The 22,262-nt window shown below is 43.1% G+C and overlaps 1 protein-coding gene across 2 annotated transcripts; it reads left to right on the forward strand.

Moving 5' to 3' along the window:
- The first annotated feature begins 4,402 nt into the window (after window positions 1-4,402).
- On the forward strand, window positions 4,403-22,232 carry LOC126914286 (agrin). 2 transcript variants are annotated; one of them, XM_050718019.1, is made up of 9 exons: window positions 4,403-4,816; window positions 18,612-18,728; window positions 19,030-19,339; window positions 19,463-19,606; window positions 19,739-19,909; window positions 20,000-20,164; window positions 20,348-20,470; window positions 20,794-20,970; window positions 21,113-22,232. In XM_050718019.1, exons 1-9 carry the CDS (start codon window positions 4,762-4,764, stop codon window positions 21,342-21,344), a joined length of 1,494 nt encoding a protein of 497 aa, XP_050573976.1. In that variant the 5' UTR covers window positions 4,403-4,761; the 3' UTR covers window positions 21,345-22,232. The 2 variants fall into 2 exon arrangements, with proteins under 2 accessions (XP_050573976.1, XP_050573977.1); XM_050718020.1 differs by lacking the exon at window positions 4,403-4,816 and adding an exon at window positions 18,296-18,326.
- The last annotated feature ends 30 nt before the right edge of the window (window positions 22,233-22,262 follow it).

The raw sequence follows: 22,262 nt of genomic DNA on the forward strand, positions 1-22,262 counted from the left end.
CGGATTACATCAAACGGAGAGAGAAACATGTTTGACGTATTTGAAAAATATAAAAGTGTATTGTATTTCACATTCTTAACCAATAATTTAGCAGCGGTAATATTAAACACGGTTATTTGTATATTATTTAGATAAAATACGGAATTCGATGTTATAGATGTGATTAACATACTATAAACTTGTTTGACAAGTATTTCCATAGGAGTTATATATTGTTAAGCGTGATTAATAGTAATGATTTAATAATCGCTTCTAGTGGAGTATTACATTCCACGCCTCGTTGGAAATTAATTAACGGTGGTGGCAATCAGAAAACAGAGGTTACCTACTTAATAGGCGGGGATTCAAATTAGACGAAAGTTATTATTAGAAATAACGTAAAATATGTTGGTAAGTTATTAAGTAATTTATCAAAATGTGACAGATAATTAAAGAAATATCGTTACGAAGGAGAAAGATCGTTACATTGTACGAAGAAGTAATTATGTAATTCAGTTTTATGTAACGATACACGTTTTTAATGCTTCTATGCGCGTCAAGCTTTCATAAAGTACTCATTTCAGTCACGATTACTATAAGATTGCACGCGTGTAGTCATTTAATCAGTATATCCGATTGCGAATGCCATTACATATACATTTTAGATATCAGCCAACTAGTTGATCATAGGTATATTTATCAACATCCAATCTTACGACGTGATTTGTGAACCGCGTTAATACATTTTCAGAGCTACATAAAGTCAGAGATGTCTTCATTTTTATGTCTATTTGTTCCATACGTGACATTTCTTGGACATGAAGTATGAGATGCTTACATATGCACTAGAATTTTATTGTCTTCGAGTTGACAGTTTGGTTTCACATGGAAGGTGTTAATTACATTATTCTCGCTTATCCACTTAGTCACTCCGACCAAATGGAATCTCAACAGGTTCTGAGAGAAACGTTAGGGAAAGCATTTGTCCTATAAAGGCTAATACGATAATCAGTCGGGACTTTTTTTTATCTATAAAGAAATCAATATATGTGTAATGCGGAAGATAATGATCACTTACAACACTAATGCTCTTGTCTGCTACTAGGTAGATTATTAAATAGAAAGGTGAGAGGTCCCGATAATAATTTAGCGAATGGCCGAGCAACGACGCAGTCTCGGTGCAAGCGCGTCGTTTTACCTTGTCCAATTGCATACTTTACGAGTTGCCCTGTATGGTCATGGACATGGGACACCATACTACACCGCTATACTTTGCTTTGACAACGGCGAAATGTTTATTTAATACATGGAAATCCCCGATTCCTCGGTTCACTAGCAACACACGACTGTTTCAGTCTCTTTGGCCCGACCCACAAATCCTTTCATTTTTTTCATGCTTTCCTCAATGCTTGTACATTCTTGACCACGTGAACATTTTTCCTTTCGAATAGAACACGTATGAAGTATATTTGCTCTTGATGTTTGTGCGCAATTACTGTCATTGCATATGGTTAGGTTTACATAGCATTTGCGTAGAACGACCTAAATAAACATTTATACGATTTTTAAATTGTACGTTTCGAAATACGAGACGCATGCAGCAATATAATGAACATAAAGATATTAATTTTCATTTAGATGTTTTCGAAGTGAAGTATTCAAAATCGCTGAAGCTTTTATGACAAACCAAAATTTATAGTTTCACTATAATCGATTGAATTCTTATATATCGTGGTTTAACGATGCGAGGACCAAGGGTATAACGATGTTATAACGCGTGTCTTGTACTAGTTAAGTATGTATACGAGTACTCTAAAGAGTATAAAATTTGACCTAAATACTTTCTAGGAGTAAAAATAAAGCGGACAATCCAGAAGCTGACAAGAAGTATACTTTAAATGCTTTTCAACGCATTTATATGCATACACGTTGTAGGTATATGTGAATATTCCGTGGTAATTTACAAGGTTAGATATATTGTACAACACTCAAGCTTATGATCAACGGAATCACTGCACATTATAAACGTGTTTAATTATCATTTAACGTCTTAACGTTTTGACGTGATACGATGAGGATAATGAATGCTAATCACGGCGTGGCGAGGATATTAATTAATCGTTATAACGGTGTACAGGTCGGTCGAGATAATGTTACAATAATTTACGATGTTGTGTTCGAACCGATATCACAGGAGCTGGAGCACATGATTGGAATAAAGTGGATCACCTTCGTGCGGCTGACCTAACTTGTTCCTGGCGTCAAATTATCCTGTTGTCGGATTGGTATTGAGTCCTCGGCTGTAGAACACTTTGATCTTCCGCAGCTTATCGAACCGTGTCGAAAGGAAATACGCGAGGAAATGTAGGCATTAAATCGAAACACGAATCGTTTATACAATTACGGAACAATGGGAGCAGCCTACGCACACATTAATAACTTAATCTGTCGAAGTATATACGTCATTCCGATGGATCGTATACGTAGAGCTGCTTATCAACCTATTTTCATTTTCTATTAAGCAACGCGAAGGTAACTTGCTGTTTATTCATGTACATGGATATGTACATACATTTATTCGTGTGTACATGGACACTGTTTGAAAGAAAAGAATCATTAAATTGACCTCGGGCTTATTCTTGTCGTACTTTTTCCATGATCTTAGAATATTCACCGCAGGCTAAGATCGCAGAACTATAGCAACGATATTGTTCGCGCAAGTGAACAAAGTAGGTGCAAAGTTCTGTAATGATATCACGACGACGAGGCAAGAAGGTCGTTGCTCGATCGTGTTTTGTCGTTTTAGGCCGTCGTGAAACACATGCAAAAACATGCGAGTCGTTACACGTAGACAGTCCACTGGCCCGGTTGATCGGCGAACTAGAGTGAGAATACATGATTCCCGTAATCAAAACTAAAAATCGTTGCGAAGGAACGCTTTATCGATGCAAGAAGGTACGAATAAATTTTGCTTAGACATTTTTCGGCTAGCTGCATACTTTACTCGTTTATGTGTGTGAACCTGAATACAGGTACGATTGTGTTAGGCGAGGCTACCGCGTTAAACGTGCAAGTGGGTTAATGGTGAAGTCCACACGAGAGAGAAGAGACCGATATACTATATGTACATGCGTACATTTTACAGTCTGACAGATACTCTGACAGTTGATGTTGATGAACGATCCCTCCCGGCCTTCGGGCAGCTAGCATCGATGGAGAGGTTCAACTGCAGCTGCACTTGCACCACTGGAGAGCGAACGGCCCCGCTATACATTTCGCCTCTCTTCCCTTGGGCCACTGCCACACTTTCGTGTGTAACAACCGGTGTATTTGCTTTTTAGTTCTCCTTCGAATATTAGATGTTCGAAACTGGAGCACCGAGAGTTTTCGTCGAATCTAAGAAAGTATATAAATCGAGACGAATAAAATTGTCTTACTAGACGTTATTATATGCGATGTAGGTAGAAGTTATGTTACGGTAGTATATTATGATTCGATCGTTTCACCGCTGTGAAATGCAGATAAATAATGCTTGCCAATAAGATGTAAGCGTACAATATTTGGGAATTGCAAATTCAAGTGCGGCAAACGCCCATGAGAAAGTCCACTAGCCAATTTCGCTTCTAAACTTTGAGTAATTTATTTATGTTTTTATACATGTATCGCGTGTTACCCGCGAAATCTCACTTAATTAATCACTATAGACGCGGAACACGATAGAGAACGCGAACATAAAATGTTTCTCTCATCGCGGTGAATGCAATTCTTGTGCACCTGCACGTGAAATTAGTGGTTAGAATGTAAGTAGGAAAGGAGATTAATGTCGCTGTCGGTAACAAGAAAATTCCCCATAATCGTTCGATTAGAAAGTGCACCCGCTAAAATGTAAATGAACAACTGCATTGCCAGAATGGTGTCTTCATCGGTAAGCCGAGAACATTCTATACTTTTAATCATCTAACTTTCTCAGTCAGGTGCCACGCTAAATTTCCAGCCATTTACTCTGATTCAGCCTTTTATTCTCGATAGGTTGATTTCAAAAAAAGAATTTGTTTTCTTACTATCTTGCGGTATAATAGCTCTATGACTACTCTCCTTGTTCCAGATTCGTATCCGTGACCGAATATAAGACCATGCTTTGATACTGATGGTCTGTGGCGAATAAGGGTGAACGAGCACATCCGACCGTCAGAAAGGTAGAGGGCCGTTCCTTGCAGATGAAGAAAAAGAAGTAGAAGAAGAAGACTAAGATATCTGATAGTGGAGGAGGAAGAGTTGGCCTAGAAACGGCGGTTCTCCGATCTCCGATCTGTTGGCGGATTTTCAGGCTTCTTCCCGTCGTTCCACCTCGTCCAGTTACCCCTCCTCCGTTTGACTGGCCGTCGTCGACGATGATGGTAATGGTAAATGGCCCATGGAGAGGCTCTCCAGTCCGCGCCTCCACTGGAAACGGGAGCACGCCACGTGAAAGTAGGAAGGGGAGGCTATAGCCGGACCGACGTTGCTTCGTGCGCTTCAGTCGTTCGTGGACCTCGAAGGACGATAGAGGTCGAAGAGGGCACTTCCTCCTCTCCTTCCTCACGGCGCCACCACCATCACCTTCTCTACCATCTTTCCGCGCCTTCGGCCTTATCCTTCTTAACCGGTGGCGAGAGCACGAACGTCGTCTACGCACAATAAGATAATCGTTCGTAGCCGTCCGCCTACTAAAATTGACTTATAACGACGTCGTTGATACACGACCGTGGCAAACGTCCGAACGGATCGTCAACAGTACGAAGGATGCATCGTCACATCTCCCTCCTCGTTGGGATCATCTTGCTGTGTTGCCTCCAAGGTCGGTATCGCTTTTAACCTCTGCACTAGAATCGACCGATCGTGTTCCACTCTGGTGAAAGTCGCAACAGGTCAACCTGTCTTTACGGTCAGACATTCCTCTCTTTGTCCTCTGCTTTCCTTCTTTCTCTCTTCGCCCATGTTCGTCGTTATGTTCCCTCTCATTTTTTTTTTCACCATAAAGCTGTTTCAGTGATTACGGTATTCTAGCCGAGAAATTGATCGATAATTCGTTCCCGTCTACTGCGAGTTGTTTTAACGGTTTCACGGTTGACTAATTGAGAAATTAATGAACTCCACACGATACACGAACAGACGGGTCCATTCATTATTCCGTGTAAAGCAGTCAGCCGTCCGATGGAGAGTAAAAGCATGCCCGGCGGTTCCCATTGGATGCATAATTGTGATCGATATTGCGTTAAAATAATTCGTCCAAAGAAATATCAATATCACGAGATATGGTTATACGTGAATTTGAATTCTTAATTTCCGTTTTCGTTCCCCCATGTATTTCCTCTGCGTTCGACTTTTAACTCATACCTATCCCAACAGGTAGACAGATATATCATATATAGTCGACAGAATCGTAATTGGTCGAACGTGTTGCGTTTGAATGGGAATTGATCCTATTAAATTGGGTCAGTTAAGCAGGAACAGCAAAATTCAAGCTTGCAAACGGCGTCGCGTCGTCAATGTGTTTCTTTTTAAAGAGCGGTACTCGTGTTCCTATATCGACATTTAAAGCCTACCTCTTTTTCTCTTTTTCTCGGCAAATAGCTTTGGTCAGAACACCCATTGAATTCTTGGCTGGAGGGAGCCAGTATCTCTCTATGGCCAAGTGCGATGCTCTTTCAACCGGAGGAAAAAAAGAACCATTGGTTTTTCGTTTTAATCTCCAGCACGCTCGCAGCCTCGTGCACGAGTCAACTCACAGGGCCGAGTTCCTTCCTCTTCCTTTCTCGCTGATTTTATGTATACGCTCTATGGTTGTCAAGCGTGTACCAGCGTTACTAAACTAGTATAATTAATTCTGGCATTTTATATCTTGCTTTATCGACGACTAAGTCATCCACGTCTATTTAGTGGTTTTAGTTTATCGAGTGATTTTTGATTAATTTACTAAAAGAAGTAGCAGGAACCGGGTATCTCTGTTAAAATAATATTCCCACGAGATCTTCTGCATGGGAATGTCATACATTTTTACGCGAAAAACATTCATCGAATAGTCTCGCTTTATCTTTAATCTCTATTATGTTCTCTTTTAAGTACGAGAATGCATATTCATTGCCATTAGGAGTAGGCTAATTTTATTACGTACCTTATGGTTAGTCTGCTGCGAATACGTAAAGGGTTCTGTAGAGACCAGGTCGAGTGTTCGACCAGGCACATGTAACTCGTAAAACGACGTTAGCCGGGTGAACTCGTCTAATTAAGTATGCTAATCGTCTAAAAAACTCGCTCGTATCAGCGACCCTGAAAATTCTACGGAACGAAGCATAAGGAAAGAAGTCGTCTTTTATAGCCGTTCCTGCGATTTAACCTGTACAAATTACGAGACTGCATCCGATTAACGATAATACCATTTACATTTGTCGCCTGTAATAATAACAATAAGAAATAGGTAGTGCGAAGAATCTAGCAGCGCCAACGTTATGTAGTTTCACTAGCTCATTAACTCTTTCACCATGGTATTCTAATAAATGTCATTAAGTTTTTAACGAGATTGCGTGTTAAAAGAAATTACAAGTGGGGCAATTGATTCGAGCATTTAAACGTTTGTCATTTCATTTCCAATGTCCCGTAAAACTTCCCTTCCAAAAGTCAATCACGGTTGTAATTTCACGGCTTTAATATATCTATGTGTAGTAGATACTGTATAATGGTCTGTAGCAGGTAAATGGAGTCCGTTGCGTGAGCAAATATACGTAAGGGAAAATGAGACGAAGTGTAATAACAGATGTCAAAAGAGTAACAGGATTTATGCCCTTTTTTATGAAACGGAAGGCATCGCCACAGAAATGCCCTTTTCTGAGATTTTTACCCTGCCATTAAGGCATAAGAAATACGATAATAATCTGCGGTCCTCAAAAGAAGATTTCGTGTATTTCAAGTTTCTTCTTTGTCTCTTGAAATTTCGTTTCGGATACGTTTTTCCTCCTCGAAATCTCGTTTCCTCTCGTCATTTCTTTTACGTTCAACGAGAAGAGATATTTCTCTCGATGTCAGACCGTGTCTAAGGAATCTTTCCCTCTGTGATCGAATATCGCAGTAAACGATATAAATTCCTCGGTGAGTGGTCCAGGAAGGAGACGTACGAGCAAATTTGTTCGACTCGATATCCAAGGAAGAATGCATGCTTTGAAGTTTTAGTAAACGTTTTATCATTAAAAATCGTGAAACGTTTAGCCGATTGGTTTGCATTGAAAATAGTTTGAAAGCGTCTGAATAGCCGCGAGACGTTTCAATAAAAGATGATCCCTTAAAAGCGTTACGGTTTCGGTTCATTGACTTTTCAACGTGTTCAAATTCTTGTGACCCGGTTCTTCGTTATCCGTCCCTCGGGAAACTGTCGAGCTACAGATTAAATTTTCATTCGTATATAGTTTTCGCGAATGAAATTACTTGGATACAGAAAGAAAAGGATAGTAAAAAGAAAAAAGTGATGTTCACTGGCTTGTATTCTGTTGGTCCATCGTTCCATCGACTATGAAACGTGTTTTCACGCTTGGAAGGGTTTCGCGTTTACCCGAAGGGAAAAAGGGCATGCCGCTTCTCCAGTCAATTTCATATTTATTAATACGAGGATTAACAACCACCTGATGATCATGAATAAGCAAAGATGAGCCGGCTATGAGAAACATTATTCGTCAAATAGTAACGGTTGCATATTCGGCTTGATCTAATTCGGTCGTTTAAATCGTTGATAATTAATTCATCGCACGAATAGTGCTGAATAATTGCGATCAATTACCATGCTAGGTTTGAACGTGACTGTCAGAAAAGCGGAAAACATTGCGCGCGTGCTAATTAACGTTGTTCTGTAATTATATGTATAACGAACGATTACCGATTCAAACATCCTGTTCAGCGGTATCCAAAGGAAACTCAATTACCTTTGCACGCATTGAAATCGTTTGTAATTAAAAGAAAAAAAGATAAGAAACCAGCTCAAAGAAAAAGTGTACAAACTCTGTAAAGAAATGGATCGTCTCACGGTCGGTGATGACCACGCCTACGCTCCGTACGAAACACCAAGTTTTTACGTTACGCGTCCTTCGACTTGAACCGTAATTTCTTTCTTTGAAGATCGACCAGCCTCTTACCGTTATTCGAAAATGCTTAGAAAATATTTGTACGGCCTGGTTCTGTGACACCAAAACTGGGCAATGGCTGCATTTCACGTCGTTAGACAGAGACCTTATGCTACACCTCTAATTTCGACCAATTTCTCTCTTCTTTCTTCCACGTTGTAAATAATTCCGATAGAACACAGCGTAAAATCGTCGAGCTTAAAATATCTCTGAACGAATTATCGTGATACAAGGGTCGGAACTTAAATTCACGAAAAATTCTTGTCGCGTAATAGCTTATAGTTGTAACTGTGGTTCAAAAGTCGAACAGACTGCTAAGTAAACGGTGCTGGAGAGATGCGTAAGTACGATTTTATGCTAAGTGGAAAGTCGTCCGAGCGCAGGTTATGTACCATCGGTTGGGAGCACGCAGTGGAGATATTATCGAAACAGTTTCCTCGTCGTATGTGGACGGGGTATTTGCACACTGTGCAGCTCCTAAGAAACGTAAATTATTCATTAAACCCGCGAACGAAACGTAGTCGCGTTCTCGTTTGTCTAGCGTCAATTTTTCGTCTTAGTGCTAGTTGAGAGCCAGTAAGGAATCTCCTTCTTTCGGTTTTCATTCAGGATGTTCTCTCCGATGCCACAGTGAAACGTGTATTAAAACACTTTCGCGGCGGCGGATTGCACCTTTCACTAGAAATTAGATTAAACGGCGCAACTACTTGCACGTATCTCTTTCAAGAGCATGTGTTTTTCTTTTTCACCTACATCGAGCACGTACGCGCTATTTCGTTCATACAATGAGGCCCCGTGCCGCGTTTAATGGAACGTATCGGGGAATCTAGTACATCTAGCGTTTGAATTAGATTGGTACCAGCAGGCCACGCTATTCTTTTCATTCGACTTTTGTGTATCGTGCTCATCTTTCATCGTCATCGTGACTGCTGCGATATTTATTCAGAGCTTTCATCCGTTCTCTACTTTTTACTAATCGCGTTACAGGTAAATTAATTGAATAAGAGAAAGGTGTTGGTCTGTGCCAGGCGTATAGCGTGCCAAGATAAAAATAATGAAAGAAAGAGGTGCAGTAGATCATTGGATAAAACGAAAGCATAAATATCGTTCTACTTTGGACATGAATTAGCATTATGGCAAAGAATGCATACGTGATTTCACGATTTCACGACAATAATACTTAGTCGTTCGTGATTAAACGCAATCGTTTATACCGACAATTACCGCCTACCTACTATCGTCACAGAGTTTCAGATTTCATTTGCATTTGACAGTTTGAACGTTAATCGATCGCGGAAAACGGCAAACGATACGCGAGTGGACGATGCCATTCCGCAACTGCCCGCTGTTTCGCCTTATTGCATCGTTAATCATCTTTATGAAATCGTTACGATAGATCACTATCTGCCGAACAGATTCTACCGTCGGTTCGAGCTGTTCGGTTAAAAATGGGAAGTCATCGTTTTAATCGCCGGTTCGGCAAATGAACCCTCCGATGGTTTTGCTCTTGTTCTCGAGTCTAGCTTGTTCTTCTCGTGATTAGATTCTCGCGGGGATGTAGGAGATCGTTAAGGACTGTACGACGATCGATCAAAGTTGAATAGAGCTTGCGAGTCAACCTTGAACGTCTCTGCAATGCAATCTGATCCTTGATTCCGCGGTATTGCGCTCCGTTCGACCGATAAACCAAACCAGTCGGTTGTCCTTTCGGGAACGACACCGTTACCGTAGCTCGATTCATCCGCTGATGCTTGACTTACTTCGCTGACCCGAAGACCCAGTGAACGTGTACTCGTGAATTTCAAACTCGTGTGTCGTCCATTCCCAATTCTTCATCCTCGACGGTCTAGTTGGCTGTTCATGTTACAACATTCCGAGACGGAATTGGCTTGTTGTCTAGCGTCAAACGCATTCCTCGACTTTAGCATTGAAATTCTTGGTTCGATTAAGGAAACTGGTCTGATCATTACGGCTGACATTAGAAGAAGAAGAAGGAGAGAGAGAGAGAGAGAAAGGGGGTAGATTAAGGTTGGCGTTAAGAATTAGCATAGCGTTCCTTCACGATCTTCTGCTAGTTTACAACTGATCTGAACAACGTGGACGAGAGCTGTATCAAGTTGTAAGCCGAAGCAATGGTAACCGGTAATGATATGCGCATAAAAGATTTCGTGTATACTTGCGGGAAAGTACTCGCTGAATGTGCGGTATTTACGCCCATGCGGCAACGAAATGCTCGTCACGTTCTTTCGATGTCAGCTGACTTCGAACGAATGTCCGCGTTAAAACGTGAAGATTCCTCGAGCTATCGGACCTTTTATTAGTGTCTTTCCGCGCGATGGCGAACGGTCGAGCTTGTTCACCGACGTCAACAATCGATTTGTAGTCGAGGAAGATACAACGAAGAAGGATCGAACGAAAAATACGATTGGACGAACGAGAAATACGAGGATACCGTCATAGTAAAGAAGATTATGGTAGTTGGAATTGAACAGGCGCAGAAATAAGATCCCCGTTTAACTTCCTCGTACCGACTTCTCTTTTATCCTTCCACATATTTTCATCATCTAGCCGTAAAACGCAGGATTTAATATTTCGATATGGCTGCAGCGAGACAGGATAGTTTTTCAGGCTGCCAATGCCCTCCGAGGAATCTGTTACAGGGATCGTATTAACACGTTTCATTTGGCAATACCGTAACCGCACATTAACCATAACGAGAAGGCAAGGAGAAACAAGAACTCGTTAAAGCTTATCTATTTATTTTCAATACTATTGGAACATGTCTATCTATAGCTGTCGGTTTCACGCTCTACTTTTCTGGTTTCCACGTATCTAATGATTTCTCCGGATTTATTAGCAAAAAACCAGCGGAGTTATGACGTGTTTCCTCATTTACGCGGCAAGAAATCACGCAAATGAGAAAGCCACGAGAGAGGAATGGAAAACGACCAGAGACGATCCTGATTCCGGGCGATTATCGATCGCGTTCACTCGGTTGTTCCGCCAATAATAGTGCCGAGATCGTCCGTAGTCATTTTCACGATCGAGGGTTGTGAAACCCTGGCCTAGACTTAAGTAGGTATGGAGGTAAGGTCGAGGTCACTTTCATGGCTCCTTCCTGTGGACGAACAACACGGGGATCGGTGTAAATTAATGGCCGTATGGTAGGTTAAAAGCTTTCGCTTCACTTGTAAGTATCAATGGAGCATCAACATCCGTGACGATTATTCCTGTCGGTCGATTAATTTTTCTCATTCAACCAATTTAGGTCCCAGTTAAGCCATATTCAACCGGTTACATTAAATCACATTCTACTCTTCTAGTAAAAGAGAAAATGAATAGCAGTTTAGATTTGCAGCACGATTTTCGATTTAGCTATGATTCAAGAGTAAGTAGAATCGGGGTCGCTTTCGATGTGCATCTTACGCGGTAAAACAGTTGTTAGCTCGTTCAACGAACACTAATTCAACCTCTCCGAGCTATCAATAGTATACTGCTAATTAAGGGTCGAGGTCGTTCTCGTTAAACGTGAAACGTTTATACCGCAATGAAACTCCTGGCCGATAAGTTGATTCTCTTAGACGTGTTTACATTTTATCAGTTAGATTACAAACAGATGCAAGATACAAGATTAGTAAATCGATATTGAAACTGCCAGATAATGGCCTTAGTGTTCGAAAATTGATCTGTCCTCCAAAAAAAAGGCTAATAAGACAATGACCATATTTCTCAGATTTTTATCGATCCTATCCGCGATAGAGCTATTAGGCCAAAGACGGCGCGTAAAAGTGAAATTTTCTTATCTAAAACCGCGCTCCCTGAATATACTACGATATCATTGATCATTCTGTCGATACTTTTAACGAAACCCACGTAGTTAATTCATAATATCCGGAAGGGAAGATTTTTCAAACTCCAAAAGGTTGAACGATTGACTCGTGCGTCGTAGCTGAGAGGAGAGTCTACCTTCGTCGATAATTACCCTTTCTCTGAGATGCAGTGATGCGTTTCTTCTTAATCATTCAATATTCCGTCCTTCTTACCTCGTTTTACTCTAATTACCTTTAATATGCAATATCCTTAAACGCGAACGCGCAAGTACGCTTACCGTACACTTCTCACGCGGTCCCGTTCCCCTCTGGCACCCGCTATTCAATGAAAACTCTGCCAACCACCAGGCCCAAGAAAATCTCAAATTACATACGAAGGTTTATGCTTGCGACCACCAGATGAAACATCCTTATGGGAGTTCAAAGGCTTTTACTACCTCCACGCGGATATTCAGCTAAAACGATGCACGCTTTTAGACGTCGTAACTCATGTTCCCCGTGGCGCGAAATCGATCGTACGAATTGTCGGTAATGCATTCGCTACGTACGCCACGGAATTCCTATTCCGTGGAGATTTTATAGCGACAACTTTGACGAACTCGTAAAAGAACCGGCCTGAAATTCTTTATTCTCAGCAGGATAACGTTATGCACGAATCGCGCGTCTTCCTATTCCCGTTATCCAAATCTACGTGAAAAACGTAGACTCGTGTATATAAGTGTGTATCTCCGGCTGATGAAGACAGAGTCGAAAAAGTACAATTGGCTCGCGGCACGAGCCTTGTTCCTTACTGTTTCTTGATAATTGGAATTTGACGAATAATCATCGTGCTCCACGTGTATATGTTCATTTATAGCTATGCAAAAGTATCGTTCGCATTAGCGGTTTAGTCACGGTGCGGCGACGGTCCACTCGAATGTTATTCATTCGCGGTTCAGAGCATCGACTAACATTTAAAAGATTCATGGCAGCGAGCAGCAATTCCACGGTAACCGAGGTGTTAATACGAACTCGAGTTTAGCTGGCAACACATGTCAGACGAGGGTATTGGAATCCGACGAGTATCCATTTATATCATCGTTTTTATTTTATTGCGACGGCCGATAACGCGTACAAGTCTCGAAGACATCATACCGGTAGTCTGTAATGGTACTCTGCGACACGAGCATCGAGGTACAATTTCTGAAAAGATAAAACCGAACACGAAAATGATGTTCGATCCAGCACGCAATGCGCGGAAGAGAAAGGTAGGAAATCGCAGCACGCGACGCAACAGACGATTGAAATTTCAGCCGATCGCTGATCGAATCGAGGCAGGCACCATCGCAATTTTCCGTTCCGTATCGAACAGAGAAGTATGCGTACGCTTTGGAATTTTCACGCGCCGCGAGAAGAGCGGAGCGCGACGAAAAAGCGCGCGGGCGACCGTGAAAAAAAAGTGGACATGTTCGCGGAGTAGGTTGGACCATATATACACAGCAACATGTACGATGGATCGAAGGTTCCTCCGATGTAACGGATCGGCGTGAGCGAACGGTCGCGAGTGCACACGCGTTCACGTGCACGCTCGTGGGAGATCGAGCCGATCTGGGAGGTAGTTTTTCGCCCCAGTACTCCACTTACCACTTGCCACTTAAACCGAACACGACGATTTATGGAACGCAACTCGTTTGTCGTGTTCCTTCATGAACAGCGACACACATACTATCGTTTTTGCTGGTTGCTAGGGCCACGCGCTTCCTGCGTTCTCTTCATCGGGATGCCCCGCATTAACGTATTTTGATAACACCGTATCGTTTGATTTTTTCCTCTGTCACTTTTTACGTCACTCCAGACGATCGATGAATGGAACGCTTTACTTTATTGCGATTGGTACGGCTACTTTATTACTATTACTATTTCCAACATGGTTTGCCAATCGTTTAAATTGTAAACGTCCTACGATTTCTAACGGCGAACGTAATAAACGAGGATCTGAACAACACGGTTCAAGATTCAATTCCAGACCGCAAAATATACCTCTACCCTAGCGTTTGAAAATATCCTACGTTTTAATTAATCGTTTGCGGTCTCTTTCGAAATATAAGTGCTTCTTAAATACAGTTACAGCAGAAGCTATATCGCCTAAACCGGTACTCCCTGATTAGCATTTATGAGCATTGTTTCGGCAAAAATCTAGCCACGAGAATCGTAGCTACCGTCTTCCCCGTAACAGACGTAGCCGTGATGCGTCGAGCCACCAACCACACACGAAACCTGTTTTGATTAGCAGCTGTCGGCTAACTCATAATTAGCCGTTTCTCTGCTTGAAATATTTGGCGTGATACTGTGCATATCTGTAATTCCGAGTATCTAAAACCAAACTGACGGATGAAATTATTTCATAATTTTAATGCGAAATAGCTGTTCGATTTATCGAGGAATTATACCGTGAAGCGAAGCTTGATTCGTCTTTATCGGTATCTTCGAACAGTCGCTAAAGCAGACGATAAATCATCCGATTGCGACAACTCGATTTCGTCTTTTCCCGCGAATCGCGTTCGAACTGCTTCTTTACAACGTTATCGGAACAATGGCGTTGCTAGGCAGAAAACAAGATTGTTTCACTGCAATACGGAAGTCGCGACGATACAGACCGTCGTTAACGTCAGATTTTTTCGACGCGGAAACACGGTCGATCAAAGATAAAGTATGAAACAATGATACCGGTTGTCGCGATACTTCGCAAACCTTTGCTATGATAGTTCTGACAATATCCTCGTTTCCGATGCAACGTCTAACGTCCTAATAATTTCACCATTTCCGATCTCAATTTCGGAACAATCGACGCAAACGACGGGCCGCGGTTTAATTATGTCGGCTCGTGTGCTCCATAACAGAAATAGAAGCTGGTTAATGCAATGCAGCGCGGATGTGTTACGAGACAATTCTAAGAGGAAGACGAGATCGTTTCACGGTGATAAAGAGGGCCAGCTACGTCGAGAAGATCGACCGAAGGTATACGCTCGAGAGGAGGTTGCACGAGAAACGAGCTGTGAGCTGAGCCTGGAATCACGGAACACGAACGACCTTACCGTGATTGTGACGCTATCGATTGAGAATGATTTACACGGTCGTTTCTTTCGTCCTAGCCGAGATACCGTCCTGCGCACGCGATCGTACGCATACAGATCTCACGGACTAGATCCCTGTTAGAATTAATGGATTACTATTCATGTCTGTCCCATCGTTACCGGGTGCTACTTCGTACGTACCGAAACGATCGTAAGATACCGATTTATTGGAATTTTATAGTCTTATCGATTATTGCCGCTTAACAGGTATAGGTTTGAAAATGATTCGACGATAGATTGAAAGTATTCTGTATAGTTAGGCAGCGGAAAATAACTTGCTAATATATTTGAGTGTCGATTCCGGCTTCCGTAGAAACGTCGTTCCCGGTATTCGCCGACTATTTATCAACGGGCTGTATATGACTATAATAACATGGTGGCCGTTGTAACATTAATTAAATCGAACGCGAGTTGATTGGTTCGCGTAGATTTTGTGGGACGTTCGTTCCTCGTTTTCGCTCCGTCGCGGTCGCGGCATCGTCGTACGTACATTCTTCCTCGCACTCTTTCGAATATATCTTGTTCCCAGGCGGAAGATGAGTTTCCATACGGTTTGATTTACGCGTAGTAACCTACCTCGGACTTAATTGACATCTACGACGTAATTCGCGAGAGGCGTTCGCATTTGTAAACGAATCATGGCCCGTTTAATTATCTAAGCTAGAATCAAAAGGTCTGTCATGCAAGCCAGTCGTCCGAGTCCGTTTCCAACCGCAACGTCCATCCAGTTCATCTAACCTACCGTTTTTCTGTCCGTGTCTCCAGGAGTAGCGACTAGGAAACAAGAACAAAAGCCGCAGTCCCGTACATTGTTCGTTTTATTTATGAGCCACGGCTTATTCGTATCAAATCGTTCCGGTTCGTTAAACAGATCCTTATTTCTCTGTTATCGATCTTCGAGAGCGGGATGCGAGCTGGCCGTGTTCCTCTCCCGGCTTCTCGTTTCGTGGACAAAAATCCAAGGAGCAGCATCCACCCGGTCGGCATGCATCCTTGCCGTGGTTCACCGACCCGCATATTTCTCCCCCCCCCCTCCCCTCCCGCTCTTTCCCTGTCACACTCTTTCCTTCCTTTCCCCCTCACAGTCTCTCTTTTCCCCTCGATCCTTTCTCCTTTCCTTCGTCTCTTTCCGTTGCTCTCATTCCCTCTCGTTGGAGCAAGTGGCGGGCACTGTACACCATACTCCGCATGCATGCACGCGCTAGCTCGTGCGACCCGTACATCTTCCACAGGGATATAATTCGATCTGCATTGTTCACCAATCGCCCCCTGACCAGACTGGTCGCTCCTCTATTGGCATAATTGATTCACTTAATCGCGTTCGTGGGAGTGACGGACACCTCCTTCAGCCGCCCATCAACGCCGCTAATCACACGTCCATTTGACCAACCGACGTCCGCTCCAAGGAAGAATCTCATTCTCTTCTTCTCCTCTGCTCTTTCGTCTGCTCTCTCTCTCTCTCGACTACTTCGGTCGTTTTCTTTCTTCGTCTTCACGCTCACGTTCTTCCATTTGACGAGCTTTTGTGCCTTCTTCTGCTTGTTATCGTACGCACGAGGATTATAATAGTTTTTCTCGTAATCTACGTTTTCTTGCCTCCGTTCCTCCGACATGGGCTTTTCTCTTCCTCGCGCGCGGCTCCGTTAATCAATGCCGACAATTTTATGCGACGCGATTCGGACCCATAAAATCTATGGCATCCGGCAGTCTGGCTTCTCCTTTGAAATCTTTAACGATCTACGTTGCCAACTCGTATCTCGTATGGTTCAAGGGGTTCTAAAATGTTCTATACTTCAGGAGAGATCGTGCACACCTTTCTCTCTCTCTCTCTCTCTCTCTCTTTATCTTAACGGAAATTCAATTTAGACATCTTCGCGGCGCGTACGTACGCGTATCGCAACCGAGCTACATTAACCGATATCGTTCGATCGATAAATCGTAATCGTCGTAATTATGGAGAGCATACGCTCGTAAAACTCGCATCATGCTTATCTCTGGCCGTATTCGGTTATTAACGTGCTTTGGCTCCCCGCGAAGCAGGAAGGAGTGTAACTCGATTATTACACGGAAAAAGGGTATAATATCGGCGATGTTCGCGGCGTCTTTGTGAGATACGGTGGCCGAGAGCAGGAAGAACCACGGTCCCCTATATTACAATGCATATCGGCACTATCTCGTTCACTTTGTGAATTCGAGCGCAGATTCTCGGATTCAGCGAGCTACGAATTACCGTCGCAGGCGAACGGGATATCGGACCGTTCGCCCTGATCGCGCGCGATTCCAGCAAATTGTATCCCGAGGAGAGTCTAACTCGATCGTTACGCGAAAGGAGCCGTCCTAGCCATTGCGATCCCACCAAAAAAAATCTTTACGAGCTCGAATGAATCCCGTCCGTCGTTCTTTCTCTGGCGTGGCGCACAGCGGTACGAAGCGTATGCGCGCGCGATGCGTGACCGCGATCGTAGATAAATTATCGAGTTGCGAGAACAGAGAACGAATCGTCCATTAAGCTCGTATTGTTCACTTGACATTCCGGTAACGACTAGAACGTACCGGTCTTGCAGAGATCTCTTAGGATCGTATGTATTTTTGCACTGTCGTACGTGGCAACGTTTTCCGTGCACATTGCATATGTTATCTCAGGCTAGAGAGAGGCAACCAGGCGAACCTTATATCTCAAAAAGTTATTCCGTGCGTCTGCCGATTAGTCGCGTGATCGAGCTGCGTTTAAATTATTCTCTGGTTACGTTTAGCTGTCCGTTTTATCGGCATCGATGTAACTGCTCCTCGCGTCTTCTCCTCGTGTCGGTTATCTTTAACTGTACACCTCGATTTTATAATTTGTTACATATTATGCGAGCCGGTGTAGAACGACCGCAGTAAATCCCGTGTGCTGTTGACCCGGCGATCACTGGACCGAAACCAAGCCAGCGGACCCGGTGCAGTAGAGATATCTGCGCGGAGGGTCAGCAGGAAGCAATTAAAGTTTCGACAGAATCTCTGGGTTTAACGTTACCATTACACGTGGTTGCCACGGAAAAAGATTAGAGGACGATCCAGAAGGATCGAGAGACGAGCGCGGTCCATTCGCTTCTTCCTTTCCGGTTTGCTCGATTATTTTTAACTCGACCTTTCACGCTCCGGGATGAACACGATCCACGCGCAGATCCGCAGAACGCGGTTTTTTGATGTGATGCATCGTCGGTGCAGAAACGATCTAGGCTCCAATTACCAACGTTTCCTTTGATTCTTCGCAGGTATTTATCTTCTGCCAGTCACTTTCTTTCTTGGGCTTGCGCGTTCACCTTTTCATTGTAATTATGCCATTATGGCCAACGCTTACCGCTGGTTTAATAAAGAAGACCTTATACGTCTTGATGGCTCGCTATAAACCCAAGTAACAGTAAATGGCATTTCGTTTTACGATACCGTGTTGTACTTGGTCGCGAAAGGAGTAGCTGCACTCGTTACTTTCTTTTCCCGAGAGATTGATCAAATGCTAACGAGGTCTTTCACAGTCTCTTGTACTAATTTCTGCGCAGATTTCGTGACCGGCGCCTGTCCCCGAATATGTCCGCCGAGCGGAGAGCCAGTCTGCGGTAGCGACGGAGTGATCTACGCGTCCCAGTGTGAAATGCGGAAGAAGATGTGTGGAAAAGGTAAGGGGCCCCTTTTAACTGCGTAATAATTATGATTAGAAGATGCGTACGTGCAGTGAGGCATCGTCAGCGATTATCCAGTTGGTTTACAACGTCCGTCGAAGGGATGTATCGTCGACCAGCATCGAGACACTTGGTTCGTTCCCTCGTTTCGCGTGCTGAACGACCTTAAATCCTACTCTCCGGATGCCATTAACGATAATCTGTTAAGAGTAAACGCGGTACATTTCGCGCATCCGATGCAACCGATCGGTTGCGCGGCTGGGGGCCGGTAATTATCGGTACTTTACAAATTGCATAGGCGTGACCGTGGCCACGGAGAAGATCGCTTGTCTAAGATCGTCCGGTAGCAAATGCGAGCATCGTTGCCCCGGCGATCAGGATCCGGTGTGTGGCACCGACGGCCGCACGTATCTCAACAAGTGCATGCTCAGAGTCGAAATCTGTCGAGTCGGCATCGAGCTGTCCCACTTGGGCCCCTGCAACAACATCTCCGCGCACAGGGAGAACTGCCCGGTCTCCTGTGACTTTGCACCACTCGACGGACCAATCTGTGGAAGCGATGGCAATGTCTACAAGTCTACATGCCAAATGAAGCTGCTCACCTGTGGGTACGTGCTTTTGTATAGGTGTCGGAACGACGCTCGACTTTGTTATGGTTATTGCTGAATAGAATACGCACAACATTCCATGATTTTGTTCGATTGGGTGGTTACATTGTTACTCGACCATAGGCAAGGCGTAGTACGTACGAACAAGAAGCACTGTCAAACCACGAGACATTGTCGCGAATCGTGTTGGCGCGGTGCCAAGCCAGCCTGTGGTAGCGATGGAATCCTCTACTCGAATACCTGTAAAATGCGAGCAAAGAACTGCGGGTAAGGAGCACATCCTTGAAAAAGTCCTCGATCGGAGGCAGGCGCGCGCGACTTCTCGCCACGCTGTGAATGACTAGCGAACTTGTTCGCTTTTTATACGTCACCAGACTCATCACGATATCAATCGTTTAGCAAACACGTGTTCGAAGTGCCGATGTCGTACTGCGTGTCGCTGGAACGGACGTCCGGTGGCCAATCGAACGCCTGCCCTTTGGATTGCAAAAGCGAGCCGGAAGTTCCTACCTGTGGATCAGACGGAAGCATATACAAGAACGAATGTGAAATGCAAATGCTTAATTGCGGGTTGGTTTCTCTTGCGTGAATTCGAAGTATTCTCATTAATCATTTACAATTTCGCCGTTTAATTTTGATGATTGTTGTTTCATTTCGTAGACAAGCAAGAAGAAAGGTGACAGTGGTAGACTTTGAAAAGTGTCGAGCTCGTTTGACCAAGTGCATGAAACAGCAGCAAAGATGCGGCAACGAAGTGGATCCAGTTTGCGGAAGCGACGCCAACACATATCCGAATCAATGCCACTTGAACGTGGCGGTCTGCTTGTAAGTTCGCATTCCAGGGATATACTATTCGAACGCGTATTCGAAGAGGATCGAACGGATAAACGACGCGTGATTAACATAACGAGAGGCTGCTAAAGTTTCGCATTACGCGCATTAGTTACATCAGTCATTAGTAATGGCTCGATCGGTTGTTCGATTCCTGACGTTACCGTTGCTTTTCAGAAAGGGTATTCAATTGGCTCACGTCGGAGAGTGCACGACCTTGAAAGAGACCGAACAGTGCCCCGAAGATTGCAGCGAGGTACCTGAGGAACCAGTTTGTGGAAGCGACGGCAACGTTTACCGGTGATTAAGAACGTTATTTGGATTCCCGGACGTTCGGAGCTGAAAGTTTTAGGGACGTGTGAATCGCGAATCGCTGCTAGTTACGAAGAATGGAAGACATTCTTCTTAACCGTGATCATTCGTATTGAAAAATTCATCCTTTCGATAGATCTTTTTCTTTTCTTTTCAGCTTTTTATTTACGCCATTGATAAACATTTTTAACAATAGTTACCAGTCAGATCAAACAATTATTTCTTAGAATTCTCGCGGCACTCGACGTCCCTAATCCCCCAGAGAAATCTATGTATACAAATGCGTCATTCGTGTATTCCTATGCGTTCAGATCCCTTTGCCATCTGCAGCGTGAGACATGCGGTCAGAGGGTAGTTCAAGTTCCAGCACAGCATTGTCGCACTACTGCCCTCTGCAACCAGATATGTAGTGGAGAGCGGCAGTTTGTTTGTGGTTCCGACAACAAGCTCTATCGTAACGAATGCGAAATGAAGAGGGACAATTGCGGGTAAGTGCTTAGTAATTGTGTTTGAAACTATACCTCTTCCTGGAACTTCGACAATCGCTTGGATAGCTCGATTTTGGATAGCTACGAAATTGTCTCGAAACCGATGACGATCTATTTCTTTTTCATATACTACCTTCTTCAGGAAACACGTGTACGTGGTGCCTATGAAGAGGTGCGTGCAAGGATTCTTATTCCGTGGCTGCCAAAAGATCTGTCCACCCTACTACGATCCTGTTTGCGGTACTGACGGCATGACCTACAGCAATGAATGTTTTTTGGAAATTGAAAACTGCCGCAGTCGAAGCATAGTTACAAAGAAATACCATGGAGTGTGCGGGCAACCGACCGAAGAACCTAAGAATTATTTGTATTAACCTGATCAAATTCTATCTTCATGAAAATGTGTTTTTAAAAAAGTATTTTTTCAAAAACTGTCGATTTCAAGACGACTCGTAAATTATTATAAGAAATGATCGAATCATATTCTTTCAAATAGGAGCACGATCTTCCCGTAAGGTACTCTTATAACGACCGAACGATTTAATCGAAAGAAAGTATCGATTTTTGCACTTCGATCGTATATTTCTAACACTTTGTTCGTCTTGAAGTCAAATTCAACAAATTTCTTGAATATTTACGGAATTTTGATACGAGGTGTGCGCTTTCTGAAGAAAAAATATTTCGAGAAACGAGTATCCCGTTAATCGTATACCTAACTTGATTTATGATAATGGACAAGATTCTTATTATCAATTCCGTAATCGATTATATCGAGACTAGTAAATCTATTCAAATGAATTCTCGTATTTGTCATTCTCGATTTTCGATCGCTAATCATCCGATCGATTGGACCAAGACTGCAGTTTATAGCCAACAGCCACTATTAGCGGTATGTGCTTGGCATTTTTATCGATCATACATGAACGCTAACGACCACGTTGATTACCAAGTATCTATATTTATTTCGCATTCTTTCTGTTCTTGGATTGAAAACGATATTGTGGCATTCTTGCGTGATGCGATATTACGAATTTCGTGCTAGATCGATCCTGCGTTTGTATAACCCTTCCGCATCTTCGCATATTTCTCGCCGGTAAACTCATGTCTTATTTATTGTAGTATTATTATTGATTATCGTATCATCTTTGCATCATTCTGTTTATCGCTACTGCTACGGTAACACAAATAGTTCCAAAACGTATTCTTATTCTAATTGTAAGAAAGTATTTAGCTATATTATATGTATATCTCTCTCTTTTTGACATGTGATGTTCATACTATAATTGTTCTTC

This window comes from Bombus affinis, chromosome 3 (genome assembly GCF_024516045.1).
Source record: "Bombus affinis isolate iyBomAffi1 chromosome 3, iyBomAffi1.2, whole genome shotgun sequence".
NCBI lineage: Eukaryota > Metazoa > Arthropoda > Insecta > Hymenoptera > Apidae > Bombus > Bombus affinis.

Excerpts from the sequence above, each read along its gene's own strand:
- LOC126914286 (XM_050718019.1), top strand. The coding sequence starts at position 4,762 with ATGCATCGTCACATCTCCCTCCTCGTTGGGATCATCTTGCTGTGTTGC. Across the intron at positions 19,340-19,462 it reads ATGAAGCTGCTCACCTGTGG|GCAAGGCGTAGTACGTACGA; the intron begins GTACGTGCTTTT and ends ACTCGACCATAG. Across the intron at positions 20,165-20,347 it reads TTGAACGTGGCGGTCTGCTT|AAAGGGTATTCAATTGGCTC; the intron begins GTAAGTTCGCAT and ends GTTGCTTTTCAG.